Source organism: Sphaeramia orbicularis, chromosome 20 (genome assembly GCF_902148855.1).
Source record: "Sphaeramia orbicularis chromosome 20, fSphaOr1.1, whole genome shotgun sequence".
NCBI lineage: Eukaryota > Metazoa > Chordata > Actinopteri > Kurtiformes > Apogonidae > Sphaeramia > Sphaeramia orbicularis.
Window position 1 is genome coordinate 22610464 of NC_043976.1, and position 20206 is coordinate 22630669.

Sequence of the window (20206 nt, forward strand, 5' to 3'; positions counted from 1 at the left end):
CATGAAAACACGCATGCGCAAGAAGAAGTGAAAGCAAACGCACCATCATCAACAACAACCCAGTTGGCAGTGTGTAGTCAGATGTTCCTGTCATGAACTTGTGTTCGGAAAGGTGTCGGATATTGTTTCACAATCGAAAAGAGACGTCAAAGTTAGTCTAAATCGGGTTTGTAGCGAAGAAAACAGAAGTGAAACTTGTGTTCGGAGCGGGACTTTGTTAAACTCGCTGTAAACAGTTGAGTGAGTCTGCGCACTTGCTTCCTGTTATTGGCGGTTATTGACATTTTAACAAAGAAACACAATGTGAGACAAACCCACACAGGGATTCTCAGTCCGTGGACGCCGTGGGACAGGAGGTAACCGACCCCTGGGAGCCCTCGTGGTAGTGTTTATTCGGTGCTCCTTCATGTGCCGCTAAGATGTCGTTGAGTTCCGGCGGTTGGACTCACAGCCCCGCCGCCCTCCCCGCTCACCTCCACGGGGCCTCGAACTCGCAACTCGGCTGTCAAACCGTCCTCATGTCGGTCCGGGTGTCGGTTTGCCATTCTGGAATTCGGCCGCTGTGTCTTCCGGGGGCAGGGGATGAATCACTCCGCCTGCAGCTCAGCATGGACCCGGGGAAGTTCGGGGAATTCCGGCTGTCGCTCCAGGACAGCGGCGGCGGGACTGGACGGAGTGTGGTGAGAGAAGCACTGAACTGCCTGGGTTTATCTGAGAGATCTGCACTAATCACACATTAGGCAAAGATTATATCGATGGCCAAATTCAAAACCTCCTATATGAAAAAATCACTTTTTTCAGGAAACAAAAAATGTGGAACCTGGAGGATTCTGTTGGGTTTCTGTAAATTGGCTTAGAGTCTGGTTTTGACCAACTCTATATGTAAAGTGTCATGAGATAACTTTTGTTATGATTTGGAGCTATATAAATAAAATTTGATTGATTGATGGTTTAGTTTTATATAGTATGGTCTTTGTTGTTGTTGTTGTCAGGTGACCTCATGTCATAAGAAAGGGTGGGATTATCTTGCAGATAGACTGAAAATGTGGAGTCATTCTTGTTCTCACCATTTAATGTGAAAACTCAAACTCTAAAAATTTGCAGATAGGAGGTTTTGTTTTTTGGCCATCAATATACTCTTATAAACAAACTGTGCCTAGACATATCCATTATTTCTGTTTGCATGTAGAAACTTTATCATTTCATGTGGGTAATTTTTCATGCCCCCAACTTCCTATCTTTCTATCACAAAAAGTGGAAAAAAAAAACAAAAAAACTATAGAGTGTCAAGAATGGAATTATTATACATTTATTTTTCTGATATGGAATGAGTTACCAGATGCACTGTATTAAGTGCTTAGAGTGAAACAACAATTTACACCATCTGAAAAGAAAGAAATAAAGGTACATATTGATGTTTTGCACCTTACATTGTGACACTTGTGTTACTGAGGCCTGTGTATCGACTGCTGATATTGTAAAAAAGATTCTTTTTTAATCCACTCTTTACTGTTTGCATGTAGAAACTTTATTATTATTTCATGTGGGTAATTTTTCATGCCCCCAACTTCCTTTCTTTCTATCACAAAAAGTTAAAATAAATAAATAAAATTAAGAAAAAAAAACTATAGAGTGCCAACAATTGAATTATTATACATTTATTTATCTGACATGGAATAAGTACCAGAGGCACTGTATTAAGTGCTTACAGTGAAGCAATTTACATCATCTGAAAAGAAAGAAATAAAGGTACATAATGATGTTTTGCACTTTACATTGTGACACTTTTGTTACTGAGGCCTGTGTATCGACTGCTGATATTGTAAAAAAAGATTCTTTTTAAATCCATTCTTTACTGCTTGCGTGTAGAGACTTTATTATTATTTAATGAGAACAATGTCCATGCCCCAAAAGACCTATTTTCCCACCACAAAAAGTAAAAATGTGTATGTCAAAATAGAAACAAATTAGGCCTATATATTTATGTTATTTATTAACATGGAATGAGTACTAGATGGACTGCAAAACTAATTTGTAGTCTTGAGAGAAAGAATATAACTTTAGGTTTTATGAATTTATTAACCTTTTTTTTAAACATTTTATTTAAATAAATGTGCATCATAGCTTACATCTTTCGAACACATCAGAACACAAGTGCAATGTAAACAAATGGCAACTTGGCAGCCAGTACAGTAGAAATCAGTTTAAATCCTTAAATTTCAATCTACCCCCCCAGCAGCCTAACAAATATTCACAGATTAAAAAAATATTAGGCTATTTTGTCCAACTGAAATGATGATTACCAGGCCCCAAATATCACTAAACTGATCAAATTTCATATGAAGTTGAGCTGTAATTTTCTCCATTAAGTATATATTTTTCAAACCCTCCTTTCATTGCTCAAGTGTAGGGGATAGGACTTTGAGCCACAACTTAGTTATAATTGAATTGATGAAACTTTTGAAGCCAAATGTATCAGTATCATCTTTACTCACCAAATACGCAAACATATTCAAGGAATTCTTTACCAGTAGATGTTTCTCTAGTAAATTATAAATACAAGATATAATAAAAAAGTGCAAGTAAAGTAAAATAAGAAAAAAGAAACTATACATACTTTTAAACTCTATTTACATAAGGGCACAGTACCAACTTCTGTACAGTTTAGTGCATATTGTGTTTTTTTCCACAGTTTGACAGAAATTAATTGTTGTGGTTATCAATGGATCTTTCAGCTGTTTTTCTGTTATTCAGACTCAGTTCATCTGTGTCATGTACAAAGGTCAGTGAGCACAGGAAAGATTTTTTTTTATGTATATACATATACAGACAGATACAGGTGGACTTTACTGATCCACAAGGGAAAATCCACTACATATGCAAGAAAGAATAAAAGTTCCACAATGCGGTTTTGCACCTTACAATGTGACAGTTATGTTTACTAAGGCCTGTGTATTGACTGCTGCTGAAATTATAAAAAGAAAAAAATATCCTTAAACAAACTGAGTCTAACTGTGTCCGTTCTTTGCTGCTTGGATGTAGAAACTTCATTATTATTTCATGTGAATAATTTTTCATGCCCCAAAAACTCTTGACCCCTCACCTACACTCAAGAAGCTACTGTGTCATCAGCTTCAGCTCTGTAATGTAGCTCAAAGGCTGCTTTTGTTTAGCTGAACCAATAAATGATCCAACTGCAAGGACAGCAGGCTTTGCAATCTGAAATCAGTCTTTAAATACTGATATAGTTATAGTGTGAAATAGTCACACACAGATTCATATCACTTCAACCATGTCGTGTGCATAAAATGTCTGTGACCACAGGCAAGTGTTTTGTACATATACATAAATGAAAATGTGAAATTCTTTGTCCTCTTTTACACAGTACCTCTCGGCTTAGTGTTACTGAATCTAAAAAAAGAAATCTAAATTTGGACCTTTGCACAGGCTGATGTTACAGTCTGATCAATTGTTCAGCTCTAATATACACATGCAAAAGTGAGCAAAGATGATGAAATATATGCAAAGTATGCCGAATATGTCATAAAAAAGTGCAATAATGGTTCAAAGTAGACATCCATCTAAAAAAAATATGTATGTCTAACTTAACACTTATGATCAACAATATGCACAGCAACAAGAGAGACAGGTTTCTAAAGGTAATAAATATATCATGATACTCTGTAGAACAACAACAAGCCCAAAAATTACACAAAACTAACTTGGAAATTAAATAATAGAGCACAAAAAGCTGTGGAGTTTGCATGGAGCTCTCAGCCTGTTAAACAGCTGAATTGCATAAAGGTCATCACAGTTCCACAATTGACACTGAAGTTGCTAATATCTGATTTTTTGGTCGATGACATGGGTTGGCAACCTTTGCAATCTAAAGAGCCATTTTAGGACAGAAAGAGAAAAACAAAACTGTCTGGAGCCTATAGATGCCCTTATACCTTTCCTCAAACTGGTGACTGTTTAAAAGCTCTGTAGGATTAGTTTGTACAGAATATGTGAAGAATAAATCAGTTTCAGTGCATTTACAGAACTACAAAGAAATGACAAAACTAAAGAAACCAGTGATATTTGCCATTATTTTTGTTTGATGCAAAAATCAACTGCTTTCTTTGCAATGAAGGATACAGATAAATACCTTCAGTGTTAGGCTATAAAATTAAAAAATAGTCTACATTTGCAACTATTGCTGTTTTATTTTTATTCATTTGGAGTAGTATTTGCTATGACAAATGTGTACCAAAAAAAGTGTTATTCATTTCCATACGGTTGTTGACAAAGCTACATTGAGCCACTGGAAAAGGGCCCAACAGCCATACATGGCCCCGGAGCCACAGGTTACCTACCCCTGGTCTATGAAATAATATAGATTGCCTATTTGATGTAGAATTCCATTGCATTTGTATTAAGTTCTATTCACATAGGACTAGTTTTACCCGTGGACATCTGGTCATTTCTAAATAATAAATAACAAATAATAATAGATATAAGTTGTATAGTGAAAATTCTATTTCAGATGATTTACCCTATTTCAGTAAAACACAGACGTCCAGTGATCACTAGGCATTCAAGTTGTAATCTAGCACAAATACTCAGTGAAAGAGAAAATGTAAATTCTTCAGGGAAATGACATCTCATAAACGGATCAGATGCATGACACTTTCTTTGTCTTTCAATAGTTTTAAGTAAGTGGTGAGGCTGACTTGGAAATCAGAACAGGGAAATAATGTTAGTAAATTCAGGCATAAACAGACTTATTCCATACAAATGCACCTCATGAAACACACATGAGGAATTCATTTCCGAAGTACTGGAGGTCCAAAGGTTATGTTAATGTAATATAAACCTTTAGTCTGTATTTTGTATATTGCATCCATCAATTGTGCATTTATTTTTTGTTCTAATACAGTAGAACCTCATTAAGTGACACAGTTTTTTTACCACTTCGGCTGAATTTAACCCATGATTTAAATAAATCCATTAACCATTTCATGTTCCTCTTTCCCTCTCTCTTCCTCTGTTACAGACCATCGCTGTGTTTGATTTGAGAACTGTAAACTATGAGGTGAAGTCACCGAAGTGCCATGAGTTGAGTTTGGCAGCGCCGCCTCATGATCGCATCAGCTTCAACTTCCGTTGTGAGCAGGAGGCCCAGGAGTGGGCGACGGTGGTCCTGTCATCACTGAGGGAAGCACACAGGGGTCAGTTGTGCTTATTCACCTACTGATTTACTAAAGAGCAGAGATTTCAACCCAGAGAATGATGCCTGTAAAGTTTGTGTGTTAAGTTGCATTACATTACTGTTGTCTTTACCTCTTAACATCACTAGCATCAGTCTCAACTTATTTACATTTTGGCTTCAGAGGGAATTTTGCATAAATTCATCTCATCTGTGAGGACTCTAGTTTCTGCATTTCCTAGCTGGTTTTGGAGCATCACTGTATAAACCAGCCTGATATAAAAGAAAATGTTTAGCTGAAGCTGTTCCACAGTTATAATCAAGGAACATTTTCTAAAACAGACAGATTCTTTATTGGCTATCTTGTTTTTTCAGCAAAGAAATAATTAAAGTATGTGAAAATATCAGTGTTGAAAGGAGCCATATAATAGACAAATTATCCTCATTGCAGTGAACACAGAAGCCTTTTCACTGTTTGTAAAATATGACTCATAAGGATGCACATGATAAATAATTACAAGTTTTCAGTTACTTTTATTGAGATATAGCATGCAAGAATTTAAAAGTAATCCAAAGATAAGTTAATCTAAACATAGTTTTGCATCTTACATTCTGTGTTTGCAGTTGCTCCTCAAGATACTGATTTCCAGAACACCGTTTCTCTGCAACAAACTGGTGAGTGTATTAAACCTCTAACTATTAAAATAGATTGTGTCTGTGATGTGTGGATCATGAATTTAAAGGGTAAACCTCATTTATATTTGCTTATTATTATTTTATATATTTAAGTGAACCAAATGTGAGAGAGGCCAGATTGAGATGGTTCGGACATGTGCAGTGGAGGGATAGTGAATGTATTGGTTGAAGGATGATGAAGATGGAGCTACCAGGCAGGAGGCAAAGAGGAGATTTACGGATGTATTGAAGGAGGACATGCAGGTAGGAGATGCAGGAGACAGGGTCAGGTGGAAGTAGATGATTTGCTGTGTTGACCCCTAAAGGGAGCAACTGAAGGTATCAGAATACTTTATTAATCCCAAGGAGAAATTATTGGGTGTCACAGTCGCTTCATTCAAGTATAATAAAAAGTAGCTGGAAAGAAATTATCAATATAAAAGAAAAAGAAAAATAGATAAGTTTATACATATATTAAGCTCTAAATATACAAATATATATATATATATATATATATATATATATATATATATATATATATATATAAAAGCACTCTATTAAGACATAAAATTAGAACAGGAATTTTTACAATATGTACTAGACAATATTTTATCAATATGATAATTAAAGAAATATACATAATAAATATACAAAAGGTTGTTGTATGTAGTTATAATTATGTGGTTATACGGTGGAGTTGAACAGTCTGATGGCCACAGGCAGGAATGATTTCCTGTGTGGATCAGTGGTGCATTTGGGTGGAATCAGTCTCTGACTGAACATGCTCCTGTGACTGGCCAGTGCGTCATGGAGCGAGTGAGTGGAGTTGTCCAATACCGTCTTGATTTTGGACAGCATCCGCTGTCTGACACCACCGTCAGAGAGTCCAACTCCATCTCCACAGCATTACTGGCCATGTGGATCAGCTTATTGAGTCTGTTGGTATTAGTAACCCAGTAGTGGTAGAAAGGGAATGGGATGGAGTTTCTGCAGTGTCATGTGTACTCATTCTATGTTCACCAGTGTGGGCTTGTCTGTGTCTTTCTTTTGTGCATGTACTGTATATGAATCCTCCATATGTAGAGGACACATGCATAGAGCTGACCCGAGCCATCGAGGCAGGCGACCTGCAGGCCGCCTCTGTCTTTGCTGCTACACTTGCCCGTCAACATGCCACACTTAAGATTCAGCCCTCTGCCAAAGAAGCCAATAGTGAAATCAAGTAGGAAAACATACTTTAAATATGGATTTATATGTTTTTATTTTTCCTCTGTACACCACCACAGTGGAATTGATGATATTAACCAATCAAGATGTGACTGGTGTGGACTTAAAGATATAATTCAAGGGGTTTAACAAAAATAGTCTATTACCTGTTTAGGAATTACAGCCTTCTTTATACAATATCCCTCTGCTGAGTTTCCTCCCCGGAGATGCTTTTCCAGGTCTTTACTGCAACCGCCTTCAGTCGCTGCTTGTTTTTGGGTGTTTCTTTACCCTCCAAAGCTCTTGGAATGCTCTTATAGTATCGTTTGAGTCATTATCCATCTCAGTGTGAAGCACTTAGTGTGAATGTCAGCAGAAAGCATCACCCTGTATATGTCAGAATTCATCCTGTTCCTTCTATCAGCATCACATCATCAATAAACACCAGTGACCCGGTTCTCCACCATGTTGGACACATGACCTGTGTCTGGTCTGTTCTGGATCATGACCTGTTCCTGTCCTTTTCCAGACTTTTCTCTCAGCATTATTCTGGTCCAAGTTCATCTGGGTTTCACCTGTCCATAGAATCTTTTTCCAGAACTGGTCAGGCTTTTTTAGATGCTTTCTGCTAAATTCTAATCCATCCTTCCTGTTGTTGAGGTTTGGACCTTGTTGTTAACCCTCTGTATTTACATTCATGAAAGTATGTTTTGATTGTAGATTTGGTAATGACACACATACCTCCTCATGTGTGTTCTGGACTTGTTAAATTTTTTCATTTTTAAAATTAAGATAAGATTAAGGCCTCACAGCAAGAAGGTCCTGGGTTCAGTTCCAACCAGGGACCTTTCTGTGTGGAGTTTGCCTGTTCTCCCCTTGTCTGTGTGGGGTTTCTCTGGGTACTCCGGCTTCTTCCCACCATCCAAAGACATGCACTGATAGGTTAATTGGTCAACCTAAAATTGTCCATAGGTGTGAATGTGAGAGTGATTGGTTGTTCGTCTCTATATGTCGGCCTAGCGATGAACTGGCGACTCGTCCAGTGTGAACCCTGCCTTTACCCATAGGTAACTGGGATCCAGCACCCCCTGCTACCCTAGTGAGGGTAAAGCGAATTCAGAAGATGAATGAATGAAGAAAAGATTAAGAAAACTTTCTTATTTACAACTATGGCCTGGCAAAAGGCAGGACCTTTTGAGGGTGAGGGAACAGGGAGCTAAAACAAAACACAAAATTAAAATGAAACAAACAGGGCAATCAAAACGCTAGAATAAATTAATCTATAATAAGGGATTTTTTTGTTCACCAACAAAATGATTCTCTGATCATCCACTTTAGTTGTCTTCAGTGTTCTTTCAGGCTTTTTACTGAGCTCACCATAGGATTCTTTCTTTTTAATAAAGTACCAAATTGTTGATTTTGGCCATTCCTAAAGTTTTCACCATGTCTCTTATCTTTGGACCTCATATTGAGCGTACCAGTAAACAACTACCAAATGCAAAAACAAGATTTGGAATTAACTTCAGACCTCTTATCTCCTTCACTTGGCAAAGAATAACCAGGGAACAGGTCACATATGGACATGATGCTGGTGTCAGACAGTCCAATTCCTCTGAGCCTCTGCAAGTGGAGTGGAGGGACTTTGATACAAAATTTTTGTTCAGCTCTTTGAATTAAAGTTGAAAGTCCATACTTCAGTCACATCTTGATTTCTTCATTCTAAGTCCACTGAGGTGGTCTATGGAGGCAAAATAACAGAATATGTGTCACTGTCCAAATATATATGGACTTGACTGTATATTCATAGATATAGATTTTCCTGTTATGAATACAAAGTCTGCCGTGCTTTATTTTACAGTTTGGCTGTTGTCGTTGAAGATTGTCACTCGTCCTGCTGTGTGACTGTAAAGGTTTTCCCACAAATGACTACAGCAGCTCTGAAACAGCAGGTTAGCTTCATGACTGAGTCTCCTTGTCATATGTTATTCATGACAGATTTCTACCTTAAAAATAAACACTTCTTTCTCACTTTCATGCTGGTGTCTTTTCCATTCCAGATGTTTCTTGAATACGGGTTTCACCCAAAGGTGCAGCGCTGGGTGATCGGTCAGTGCTTGTGCGCCGACCAGCGCTCTCTGTCCTCATACGGCGTTCGCCAAGATGGTGACACAGCGTTCCTGTACCTCCTGTCAGCCCGCCATGCCCGTTTGACACTCCAAGTCCTCCAGCAGGACCAGGAGAGTGCACTCCTCCTCAGTCCTTCATCTGTTCCCAGTCCTACTCTTCCTTTTACCTCTGTGAACGGACCCACATCTCAAGACCGCAGATCGTGCACCACCCTGCCACCTCGACTCAGCACTAGCAGCAACATGGGTAAGGGATGATTCCAGTAAAGTATGTGCATGTGAAATTTTACCTTTCAACACATTACAAAATGTCCATCCAAAAATCAAAGAATTAAATGCATACTAATTATTAAGGTGCTTATGTATTCATTTAAGTTAACTAGAATACACAAGATCCTTTAAAAATCTCTTTATTATTTAGTGGTCAGAATATCTATACAAGAACTTGGAATTGACAGTAATGCTTTACAATGGCATTACAGTTTGATAATGCTCATTTTAACCAATGCAAAAAGCACCATATGCATTTTGATTTGTGAGGAATGAATAGTGGATGTTTGTCTGAAGTGTTTACCGCAGCTATACGACATTGAACAGGATATCATGGTGTCAACAGAATTTCAGTTTTATTCCTCCAAAACTGACAATTCTCAATGAACCAAAAATTATTTCTTCAGTTGTGGTCAGTGGACAGATCTATCTTCTGACCATAGAATACTATTTAGATAAGAGGGTTTGCATTTTCATACATTTATAAACTTATAAATAGATACAAAGCTTGTAGTAGTAGTAGTAATGCTTATTTTTTCTCTCTTAAATGCTGTAGGCGGGTCAGAAAGAGGAAATGTTGGTGATATTAGACATCTCATCAACCTAGAGATGCCCCAGCTCAATGAAGCTTTGAGGTCCAACTCAGCTGCCACACAGGTAAAAGGAAATAGCGTGTGTAATAGTTATAGAATACCATTTAATGAACTGGAAGTTGTATCTGGTGCTGTTCCTCATGTATTGTATTAAAATATTGAACTGTGTTTCAGGGCTGGTCGTGTCCTTCTTGCACGTACATTAACAAACCGACTCGTCCGGGCTGTGAGATCTGCAGCACAAACCGCCCTGAGAGCTACGTCATCCCCGGCGGGTACCGGCCCGATGCACTGGAACTCAGACGAATCCAGCAAGAGAAGGAGGCTATCAGACAATATCAGCAGGTAGGAACAACACAAACACGTGTAACGGCAAGCAGAACATGCAAAGACACTTATACATACACTCATACACGTTGTTTTCACAAATGCCACCAATAAAAGATTAATAGTGCACACAACAGGCCTGTGTCCAAAGATGTTTAAAGTATAAATGATGATCAAATACAAGAGAAGGCATTCAATTGATTCTGAGTTGGCATTTGTATTTGAACTTGCAGGCTCTCTCAGATTGACTCTCTTCTCTTCTGTCTCTGTTTTTTAAAGGAGAAAGGGAGAAGAGAGGTGCTGAGGAGTGCTGGAGCTCAAAACAACTCACTCCTGTTTAACCTGGACCAGGACTACTGAACATACACACACCATGTACAGGCATACAGAAGCCATGTTTATTTATATTTTAACGACAGATGGGTTGTACTTGTCACAGTCACTCACATCAGAAATCATCATGCAGACACATGTATCTGCAGGCATGTTGATATGTTCATGTAAGTTGAGTGTAGGTTAAGAAAGTTTGATTTGAGATGCACCAATAGTACAGTGTTGGTCAAATAGAATATACTGTACTGTGTGGTGCACCTCTGGATCTGTTGATTAAAATATTTGGATAATCATCACTGGTGCTTAATTTTAGCAAAGGTTTTTAATGGAATATCTACAAGGCAGTGGATGCCACTAAACTGAATGTATTAATCAAGTTGTACATTTTGCACTGTCTAGTATGCTCTGTCAAACAGATGGAAATAAAGTGTCTATATAATGCACTTGTGTTTGTGAAAGTACGTCTGAAGATAAATAATGTTGTCTTTATGCTGTGAGGCAGGATTCTGTGCATGAGTGTTAAATATGCCCTGAACCTTAAAGGAAGTAGTTTGTGGATTATTCCTTTAACACTTCCAACAACACTGCCCCTGGTCTCAGGCAAGAGAAGAAGAGCGCAGGGAAAACTTTGCCCGACTGGTGATGATGGATGGTCAGGATCTGGTTCCTAATCCAGAAAGTGTGGAGTGTAGGATCTGTTACGTGGAGCTCCAGCCTGGGGAAGGGGTTCTCCTGAGAGAATGTCTGCACTGTTTCTGCAGGTAAGAAGGGAAGTGACAGTGAATAAACGACGTAAAAAATGACTAAAGGTCCATCATAGAATGTGGAGAGGTTGTTTCACTGTGGAATTAAGAATACCGATTCAGTGGATCTTTAAGTCAGCATGTTGAATACATTGACTCAATGGCTACGTTCACACTGTGACCCAAATCTTATCTTTTCACTCATGCAACTCATGTCTGTTTTTCATGACAAGTGTGAACAGGGAGTCCCAGAATTTTATCTTTTCATTTCTGATCCAGGCCACCTTCATATGTGGTCCTGAGTTGGATACGAATCTGATGTTTGACAAGATGACCTCAGTCTGAAGATTCAGATCAGAATTCATATAACTTTAGCAGCTTCTGTACTGAGGGAGTCAGTTACATGCTATAGAGTAGTTCAACTGCAACATATACATGAATGCAGCAGTAAAATTAATCCAGATCATCACAAAACACAATAAAATACCGACAGGGACTTTAACTACTGAAAGATTATTGATAATACTTTTAACTAAAAAGTAAGGTTTTGAATGCACAACTGTGACGCATAGTGGAGTATTTTCAATCTGTCTTAGTACTTTTGCTGAAAGGAATGAGGGACACTTCCTACTCCACTGGTTTTGTGCAGACCCGCCTGGAATCTGGTATTGGCCACAAGCCAAAAAAAACCCAAAAAATCAGATCTGCGTCATGGGAATGTAGCCAAACGTGTTTGCACCAAAGCAAACAACTTGTCAAAAACGAAAATGGTAATGTCTTTATTTTACCCTTGATGCTACTTGAAATTCTGAACTTTTTTTGTGTGTATGTGCACCTGTTCAGAGAGTGTTTACGGTCGGTCATCATGCTGAGCGAGGAGCCGGAGGTGTCCTGTCCCTACAGAGATGACACATATGCCTGTGCCTGTTCACTGCAGGAGAGAGAGATCAGAGCTGTGAGTTAACACCAACAAATATTTTCTGTTCAGACTCAACACTACACAAGTCCAACAAGTGCCATTCTATATCCTGCGTATTCAAAAGAAGTTGACAGCCTCTCTACAAATCTATTATATCCACTTTTAATTATGGCCTCTGCAGCCTGTTTATCCTTGGTACTGAGGGCAGCCACAGTTCCATCTTTGTTACCATGGTAATATTACGTGATGCTTGTAGCGATATGCACATGTTATAGAGTCATGTAAAAAATTCTTAGACCGCCCTTGTTTTCTTCAATTTCTTGTTCATTTTAATGCCTGGTACAACTAAAGGTACATTTGTTTGGACAAATATAATGATAGCAACAAAAATAGCTCATAAGAGTTTAATTTAAGAGCTTATATCTAGCCATTTTCCACGTTTTCCTTGATAACCAAAATCGCTTGAGTTCTTACGTCAGTAGCGATGGCATTGTACTGCCGAAAACAGTGTTTTGAGGCATTCCATGCTTTTTTGCCAGTTTTAGTCACATGATACACACAGGAGTTAGTACTTGATAGCATAACTATTGTTATTGATGACTTTTGATGGTCTAATAATTTTTTCTGTGACTGTATATCCACATAAGCAGAAGGATATCAGCTAAAACTAGTTGTCGGACAACAGAACACAGTCCAAACAACAAACACTGAAAGGGACAAATATCAACAACAGGCTAACAGTCTGAGACCAGCATATGTCATGAATAATTTCATAAAACAACAGACCAATGTGACAAATGTTGCACTGCTAAGCTAACACAAAGCAAATCCATCAGTATAAATATTATTTCTCTACTGCCAAAACTCACTGAATGAGTGGAAGAAGAGCAAAAACAAAGGTCACATTTTGACATGATGGTTACAAATTTTGTCTTATCTTTGCTGTTTTCTGATCATAACTTGGTTTTATATGAATGAAACTTCAGGCAACAGCTACTCCATTTTTTGTGTTACATTAAAATGATTCCATCTGGAAACAACTGGCCCAGAGCTGAACAGGTTAAAGGGAGTAATTTTCTATAAAGATGAATAACTTTTAGGCATAAAGCTCTAATCAGAGGTCTTTATCTAACTGCCAATGCAGGGATTTGTTTACCATCCTGTCTGTAGCCTCTGCCTTTGCAAACAGCCCTCAGCTGCTCACACTGAGATGAAGCCACAGTTAACAGACCTCTGCACATGAACAAACAGATGATAAATATGATCAAGAAATTGAGCTAACAGGGCTTCTGACACAAGAACTAATTGTCAACAGGAGCCTGAAGTACTGCATATCTGGAAAAGTGAGCTCTTAATTCAGTGTAAACACACACCTTAATCCTCACAGAAACTTGCTTTGTAGTGCTGTTCCTTTTCTTACCCGTTCTTTTCTTTTTCTCATTAATAGTTGGTTTCAGCAGAGGAGTACGAGCGCTGGCTGCAGAGGGGTCTGTCAGTGGCAGAGTCTCGATGTGAGGGGAGCTACCACTGTGCCACTGCAGACTGTCCAGGCTGGTGTGTGTATGAGGACATAGTCAATGTGTTTCACTGCCCTGTCTGCAGGAAACACAACTGCTTAATCTGCAAGGTACAGCCAGTTCATACCGTTATACAGTTGGATCGTTTCTTTGTCTGGTATCTCAAAAAATATTCTGAAATGTCAACATATGAAGTGGTGCCTTTATGTGTCTAGATGCATTACCATAAAACATCTAAGTGTAAATAATGTGCCACAGCTAATCCATCCATCTGAGGTGATAAATAATGACAAGTTTCTTAAAAGTAACGTTGCATGGCTTAAGGTACTGACTCAGGCTGATGAGAGACAGAAATGCCTTAAATACCCTCGAATAATGTCACATCTCTTTTTTGTCTTTTTCCTTCTAAGGCTATTCATGAGGGAATGAACTGTAAACAATACCAGGATGATCTCGCAGTGCGTGCTATAAATGACTCCGCTGCCAGGAGGACAACACATCTACTAAAGGTGAGGTGCAACGCTAATATTGTTTGTGGAAATAAATTAAAAAAGCTTTAGGAAATATGAATATGGACTAGATTCAACTGATAAATGCACAAATGTTTCATTTACTCACACCACACAATATGTACAGGGTGGGGAAGCAAAATTTACAATATTTTGAGGCAGGGATTGAAAGACAGTGTATGACCAATTAGTTTATTGAAAGTCATGAGAATTTTTTTGCCACAAGAAAATTTACATAATAGAAAATGTTTTTATTCTATGTGTCCTCCTTCTTTCTCAATAACTGCCTTCACACGCTTCCTGAAACTTACGCAAGTGTTCCTCAAATATTTGGGTGACAACTTCTCCCATTCTTCTTTAATAGTATCTTCCAGACTTTCTCGTAATAGTTTTGCTCATACTCATTCTCTTCTTTACATTATAAACAGTCTTTATGGACACTCCAACTATTTTTGAAATCTCCTTTGGTGTGACGAGTGCATTCAGCAAATCACACACTCTTTGACGTTTGCTTTCCTGATTACTCATATGGGCAAAAGTTTCTGAAAAGGTATGGATAATAGTGTTAGGTATGATTATGACATCAATATATGTTTGGTTTCAAAACAATTGACGTAGTGCCTGCTGAGAAAAAAACAACTAAATGTTCATTGTAAATTTTGCTTCCCCACCCTGTAATCTTTTTTCTCCAAATAATCTCTTACCCTTATCTTTTATGTCATACCATAACAGACTCTTGTGCAGTCGGGTGAAGCGATGCATTGTCCCCAGTGTGGCATCATCGTGCAGAAGAGGGATGGATGTGATTGGTTACGTTGCACTGTCTGCCAAACTGAGATCTGCTGGGTGACCAGAGGGCCCCGCTGGGGGCCAAAGGTAAGTACCTTTTTATTACTTTTCACAATTAAAGTTACCCACCTCATCTGCACATGGATATATTTGGTTAGTTTTTTTATTTTGCTATTTTTTATATTAATTCAGTTCTGTTTGTGCTTACCATGAAACTAAGGGCATGTCCTTAATGATTGATTGAATGAATGATTCTGCAAGATGTGTTGGATTAGCAATAGCATTTATTCTTGTTTGGTATATTGTTGAAATAAATGAATATTTATGTACAGTGACAGTCCAAAACAACATTTATTTCTGTCCATAGTTTCATTACTTTTTGGCCCAGGTCTTGTATTCCTAATGGGAGGGTCAGGTCACTGTGTATAGTCTTCTCCAGCACATTCCAAGTATTTTCAGTGGGGTTCAGGTCTGGACTCTGTGGTGGCAGATCCATGTGTGAAAATAATGTCTCATTCTCCCTGAGCCACTCTTTGGGAAGCACAATAATCCACATCCTGACCTGTCCAATCTTCAAACTCCCGATTAAATGAATAGTTGTTTAAGAAATGAGAAGCTACTCACTGGATCAGCAGGGGTTAAAGAAGTCATCTCCAGCTGAAACATTAGTCACTGCATCAATCATTCAGTAGGAGGCTCTTACCTACTGTATTTACTTAGTTAAATCTGCATGGGGACTTTTTTCAGCCGTTCAGTGTAGGTGCGGCTCTTTGTTTTGATTATCCTTTGTTTCATTTGAAAGCTAATACACTGTGGTGTCAGTATACGACCCACCCATGCTACTTAAGAACTTATATTTGCATGATAGCTCTGAAGAACCTGACATCTTGTTCTGATCTCCTCTAAGGGTCCGGGAGACACCAGTGCAGGATGCCGCTGCAATGTCAACAATCAGAAATGCCACCCGAAATGCCAGAACTGCCACTGAGAAACTCAAGAGCTGTGACATTATGGAATGGAATGGAAGACTGAACTTGAAACTCACTCTCCTTTAAAATATAGAGGACGGCTGAAGTATATTATTTAAGTGAACTGTTAGATGCAGTGCATCCCCCTCATCTTAGCTAACATCTAACCACCAGCACTTGATGCAGAAATATCTCCGCTTGGCCGTCCAATGTAATAAAATACCAGAAATGATTTAACGACATTTACGCCTGCTATAAACAAGGAAAAGGTATAATTATATTGGACTCGAGTGAAACTAAGTGTGGTTAGAAGAGTGTGGGGAAAGTATTAACTTTCTTTGTTTGTGGTGCCTTTTTTCAAGTGATTGCACAGCAGATTTAGCAATACATTTGTGTTGTTTTGGCACGTAAACACTCAGATGCATTAAACAAAAGTGACCTTATTGTAGAGCACAAGAGCTGTAACAGAGTTTATGATGACATTTTCCTGGAAATATAATGGAATCCTTGTTTATTATGCAATATTCTGCACAGAGATATATAAAAAGAAGTCAATAAGTTATATGTAGTTTTATGTGTTGTGTTTCTGTTTGGGCCTAACCAAAGACATTAGAGGTAGTGACTGGTTTTGGGTCTTTTTGAGTGGAACTAAACTGTGTTTCTCACATGGGTTTTTGTGTTTGACAAACAGAGTGACACTCTCCGGTGGGTGCAGAGGTCACAGAGGCAGTTTGTTGTGTTGTACTGCTGAATGGCTGAGTTTAGTGTAGTGACGTCATCTACTAATGTCCCAACATACTGATTAATTGTCTAATATTTATTATAATACTGGAGGCACATACGTTGGGTGGATAAGCTTTTGTTATCTGTAAGAAGCACACACCTGCTTAGTGATATTGGCAAAAATAAACAACCTGTCCTGTTTTCATTGGCTTGTTTAGATTTATGGAAAGATACACTTGTGGCACAATTCTTGATTTTTTTCTTTGCTTATTTGTGTACACGGCATGAATCTCTTACTTAAATTCATGTATTAACAAGATTTCCTGTATGATCTTTACAAAAATAAGTGGTTGTAGTCTCACCAAATGAATCCCAGACCAGCACAGAGTATATTGTACACTACTGCCCTGCACTGACAAGCCATAAATAACTGTTTACTCTCAGCGGTGTTGCTGACGTAATGCTGTGCCTTAATTATAAATAAAACACCCTTCAAACTCAGACTTCCTTGTATGTTTTTATTTCCAAATAAAAAGACAGTTTCACAAGTGTTGGTTTATTAAATAAGACACCTTGTTAAATCAATTCCTCTTTTTTATAAAACTGTCCAAATGTATGTAAATATATTGGAATAGTCATAAAATCAACTGTGTCCATCGTCATGTGTCTGGACATGTATGAGTTTTGTCTAAGGGTGTAACTGGCTGAGAACAGTAAAATTAGATTTTGTGCATTCAACATTCAGTGCATCACTGCTTTAATTCTAAATAAAAAATGGTGTTCAAGGTTTTTTCCTGGCTTAAAATGAGGCAGACATCACTTGTACTGTTCCATCGACTGGCTCAAGTTACATATTTTAGGAGTACTAATTATTTTATGATTATATAATAAAATTACTTATGAATGAGATATGATAATTATTATATAACAGTAATAATAATTATAATAACATGATAGTTAACACTGAGTAATTTAGTCCGATGGATTAACTTACTTTGAATAGAATAGAATGCCCTTTATTGTCATTATACTGCGTGTACGAGATTGGAGAGCTTCTCCTTTTTCAGTGCAAACAGGTAATTATATAGAAAATATAAGGTGCAAAATATGAACAAGATAAAGTCCAACAATACAGTGCACTTAGCTCTATATACAAATATGATGAAAAAAGGATAAAAATTGAGAATATAAATGTGAAAGTGTATTGCCCAGGATGGTTGAATATATACAGAATAATTACAGTGCACAGGGTGATGACTACTCAGATGACTATAAATTACATGTGAGAATGTATTGCACCGGATGAATGAATGTTGAGGTGGTATGTATGATGTAGCAGCAGCAGTGACAGTGATAGATATATTGCACATTGTTCATTATACTGATGGCTGTGTGAGAGTTCAGGGTGGTGATGACTCAGAAAGAAGCTGTTTTTCAGTCTGTTTGTACTTAACAGTGACATAGTGTTGCACTTGCACAAATGACAAATCCACTGAGTACAACATTTATTTCTGTTTTTACATTAGGGCACCAATCACAATATTGTCAAGAGTTGGAGGTAGTACAAAATGTGAGTGAGATTAGCAAATTTCTGTGTAGGAAAAACCCTGCTATATCATCTAAAGAGTTCACAATTTACCAAGAACTCATTCATGGTAAAAGCGAAGGTTTTACTCTTTATGTCTTTGTTTAGGACATGTTTCTAGAATTGTAAGCATTGACTAGATTAAAAAAAAAAAACTGTTGCAGACATATTGGTTTTATACAGGAATTTACAATAGGAACATGTGTACATATTATTTTTCCTCATCTATTATCCTGTTTAGGACCTAAACTGTACTCTTACTTCTAGCTATTGAATTGACTTAAATGTCTTGCTACTTGAGTGTGAATAAATATTAAATATGTCCTTTATTTTAATGCAAAGAGAACATTGTGATGCCCCAAAGCAGTCAAAAAGAGATACAGTACTGTGCAAAGTCTGAGAACACCTTTAGCTTGATTGTTTTTATAGGGCTGTAAATAGCATGCATGTTTATTTACAATTTATTTATGAAGCAACAAGAAAATATGTGCAGAACACGCATATAAAATCAGGACTAAATGGCTTCTACAAGCAAAAGTCAATACTGAGTGGGACGTTCTTAACCGAAACAAAAGGAAATGTTTGACATGATGAATGAGAGCTGGTGTAAAAAAAAATGAAGATCAGTTCAGTTACTCTCATATTGTCTGCACAAAACAGTTCAAAACATGAGTAAAGGGGGTCACATGAAATACTTACGCTTCATTCTGTACATACTAAACACTCAGGCAGGATGTGTGGTCGGTAGAAACAAACCTGAGCCTTGCCTGAGACTTTTGCACACCACTTTAGTTAGTTCAGTTAAACAGGCTCAGAAACTGTGTTGCTAAAAAAGAAACAGCAGGCGGAACATTTTCCAAATAAATAGGTAAACTGGCAACAGGTGAATGACATGATCAGGGATAAAAAAGAGTATGTTAGAGAAACAGAGTCTCCAGAAGTAAAGATCAGCAGAGGTTCACCAATCTGCAAATAACTGTCTACAAATAGTGGAACAATTTGAGAAAAACCTCAATGAAAAAACTTAGAGGTTTTCATCATCTACAGTACAAAATATAATCAAAACATGCTGAGAATGTGGACATGTTTCCATACTTAAGGGTGTGTGTTGATGTGTATGGAACAGTTTTTATATGAGAGACAGAGCAATGCAATTTTGTTGTATGAATGACATGCAATGACCCTTCTATTCTATTCTATTCTATTCTATTCTATTCTATTCTATTCTATTCTATTCTATTTGGTTCTATTTGGTTCTATTTGGTTCTATTCGGTTCTATTCTATTCTATTCTATTCTATTCTAACTGGTTCTGTTCTAATCGGTTCACTCCATTCTGTTCTATTCTATTCTGTTCTGTTCTAACTGGTTCTCTTCTATTCTATTCTATTCTATTCTATTCTATTCTATTCTATTCTATTCTATTCTATTCTATGCTAACTGGTTCTATTCTATTCTATTCTATTCTATTCTAACTGGTTCTGTTCCAATCGGTTCTATTCTATTCTATTCTATTCTATTCTATTCTATTCTTTAAGGCCAAAAATCATCATCAGATGTCTGTGATGTTTGGGTCCTCAACCACCACTGCATTAAAACCAGACATAATTCTATTACTGTTAAAGCTCTGTCATTCACAGACAAAGCCTTATGTGAACATGATTCTGAAATGCCATAGTCATGTCTGGGCTAAAGATGATTTAAAATGGACTGACATAAAGTGGAAAACTGCT

At 37.6% G+C, this 20206-nt stretch overlaps 1 protein-coding gene across 2 annotated transcripts; it reads left to right on the forward strand.

Moving 5' to 3' along the window:
* Positions 1–17392, forward strand: shrprbck1r (sharpin and rbck1 related). 2 transcript variants are annotated; one of them, XM_030123331.1, is made up of 14 exons: positions 1–680; positions 5039–5213; positions 5816–5866; positions 6950–7088; positions 8931–9021; positions 9130–9445; positions 10022–10125; positions 10236–10406; positions 11322–11482; positions 12308–12419; positions 13831–14010; positions 14311–14409; positions 15142–15285; positions 16106–17392. In XM_030123331.1, exons 1-14 carry the CDS (start codon positions 420–422, stop codon positions 16184–16186), a joined length of 2085 nt encoding a protein of 694 aa, XP_029979191.1. In that variant the 5' UTR covers positions 1–419; the 3' UTR covers positions 16187–17392. The 2 variants fall into 2 exon arrangements, with proteins under 2 accessions (XP_029979191.1, XP_029979192.1); XM_030123332.1 differs by having other exon boundaries at positions 3–680; positions 10025–10125.
* Positions 17393–20206: the final 2814 nt, after the last annotated feature.